This window comes from Parasteatoda tepidariorum, chromosome X1 (genome assembly GCF_043381705.1).
Source record: "Parasteatoda tepidariorum isolate YZ-2023 chromosome X1, CAS_Ptep_4.0, whole genome shotgun sequence".
NCBI lineage: Eukaryota > Metazoa > Arthropoda > Arachnida > Araneae > Theridiidae > Parasteatoda > Parasteatoda tepidariorum.
The window spans coordinates 36,165,592-36,168,004 of record NC_092214.1 but is presented as its reverse complement, the minus strand read 5'-3'; the positions used below and the strand labels follow the sequence as shown (position 1 = coordinate 36,168,004).

The window sequence follows — 2,413 nt, the reverse complement described above, 5'->3', positions numbered from 1 at the left end:
ACAAAAGCAAAAACCCATCTCAAACAAACATATAAAATATATATATATATATATATATGAAGCCAGTGTTAATGGTAAAAAAAAAATATTTTATTGAAAAAAAAAGAAATTTGAAGAAATTTTTAATATTTCATTTCGGGTTTTACCTACCTGTAAGCTTCGAAAAAGAAACTTTTTTTTTTTTATTTCATTATCTAAATGGGATTAAAATTATTGTATCAAAATTTCATCTCCATTTGATGAAAAGTGCAGAAGTGATAGGGCATCATAATTATTTATTTATGATAGTGTCAGCGTAACTATAAACTTGGAAAGTCGTCGATAGCAATACAAGAGCTGTAAGCTTGCGCAAAGTGCTCGTCGCATTATTCTACAATCTACAAAAGTCGTTTATGCGTTATCTTGAAGATACGTTTTCAAACTTCGTAACTAAAGTTTCTCAGCTCCCATACATATGATTCGTTTCATTTTTCTTTCTTTATGTACAATATTTTCCTTAACGCTTTTTCGTGAACTATTCTTCGCTGATTTAAATAAGGTTTTTCACATTCATACAGGCCAGCATGGGGTTTACATATTCAGGACCGGCACAGGGAGAAAGAAGAGCTTCGAGAGTACGCTCCGAGATTATACTTACGCACGGGACCAAGCGATTTTTCTGCTAAGCCTAATTTCATATAAAAATTCATATAAAATCATCACTGCGATTAAATGCTCTGTAATTTATAATCAGTAATAAAGTGTTCGCAATATTTAAAAATCAACTTCAAGTCTAAGCCAAAGCATGCAAAATATTATCTGTAACAAACCCCAAACGACAAATCTACACCCAATAAACATTCCAGCTTTTTCCGACTGTATCAAAATATAAACAAAAACTCAGTGTTCACGTGTCTAATTCATTTATCCTCTCGAAACGCGTGTAATTGTTTGTTTGTTTAAATACCCTGGGATCAAATAAATTAAGAAAACTAGAAAGAAAAACTTGGAACCGAAGGCGTATATTCAAGGTGACATTATTTGAATGTCACCTTGAGATATTATATGACCTGTGAGGCATTATTTGAAATTGTAACGGATTTCAACAGCTATTTACTATCGATTAAAAATTAGAATAAAACATTCCAAAGTTAAAATCGCGCCCATGTGATCATACTCTAAGGCTGCTGAAATCGGAAATACTAGTCTCATATATGATACCCAGGGACTAATATTGGGGGGGGGGAGACTTTTATATATGTAATGATACCATAAGCCGAGAAAGGAGAGAATTGCGTATATTTGATCACGGTTCTGAAAGGGTTAAAAATTGGTATCGTAAATTTAGGTGATAATTTTGTTGATATTTTTTCTTTATCTAATCATCAAACAAAAAAGGAGTGGCCAAAAGTTAATTTTAAAATTCCTACTCCTGGAAGCGACAATCATAAGTAGAAAGTTCACGATTTTTTTATTTAAAAAAATTTTTTTTTTCATATTTCGTGGTATAACGTATGAAAATTTATTTTAAAAATGCTTACTTTTAAAAATTTTTTTAATCACTTTTAGGTTTTTTTCTCATGATCTTTTTTTCTTTCTCACCACAAATTCCTTGAATCAACGTCGTTTTAAAACAAGGTTTTCTTTTCAAAAAATAAAAAGCGGTAGCACAAGTGTTTCAGCATTAGGATTTATTTTGAAGGAATTAGATAGTTCTGTCTGCTCTAATAACTGAAGTATTTATATTTAAATTTTAAGTCAAAGCTTTTTTGAAGCTTATGGTATTAACAAATATACACAACCATTTTTTTCACATGGGTCTTTTCAAATGCTGACTACTTTCTGTGGCTGGGCTAATAAATGCCAAGAAATGAAAACTTACCTATTTCTTCAACTTCTGCGTCCGAGAGTTCAAAGAAAATTCTTATGACAAAAAGGAAATGATTTGCCATTTGTCCACTTTCGATCCAGCTAGATTTATCTGGCTCGAAATCACTTGACTGTTTGGTTTTCATTTCCTGACTTTCTATGGTAATAATACGGCCTATAAAATAAAAATGAAAATATTCCGTGAAATAAGTTGAGTATAATATTTACAATTAAAATTTAAGTTACACAATTTAGGATCTTATTAAGATTGATCCAATTAAAAAAATATTTTATATCCCAATATTTTCCTCATTAACCATTGATATTGAATAATCATAAACTATAAATCTTAAAATAATACTTCATTAAAAATTAGTAGTTTTTACTCTTTTAATATTTCATTATAATTAGGTTTCAGAGCAACTCTTTTTCTAAGGAGTTATGAGGTAATCTTGGGAAGATTATCACTTGTTAAGTATAAACTATACATATATATTTCAATCAAGTTGTTAAGTTGTTCAATCATTACTTGTTAAGTATAAACTATATATATATATCTCGGTTA

The 2,413-nt window shown here is 29.6% G+C and overlaps 1 protein-coding gene and 1 long non-coding RNA gene across 3 annotated transcripts in view; one reads left to right on the top strand and one right to left on the bottom strand.

Annotated features, from left to right (window-relative positions):
* Positions 1-2,413, top strand: part of LOC107448984 (uncharacterized) — a 28,823-nt gene that overhangs the window by 7,651 nt on the left and 18,759 nt on the right. The window lies entirely within an intron of this gene.
* LOC107437339 (uncharacterized) overlaps positions 1-2,413 on the bottom strand; it is a 29,639-nt gene that overhangs the window by 18,234 nt on the left and 8,992 nt on the right. For both annotated transcript variants that reach the window (XM_016049303.4, XM_043040632.2), the window contains exon 4: positions 1,862-2,023. In XM_016049303.4, the coding sequence (XP_015904789.1) occupies positions 1,862-2,023 (162 nt within the window). The remainder of the gene's footprint in view (positions 1-1,861; positions 2,024-2,413) is intronic.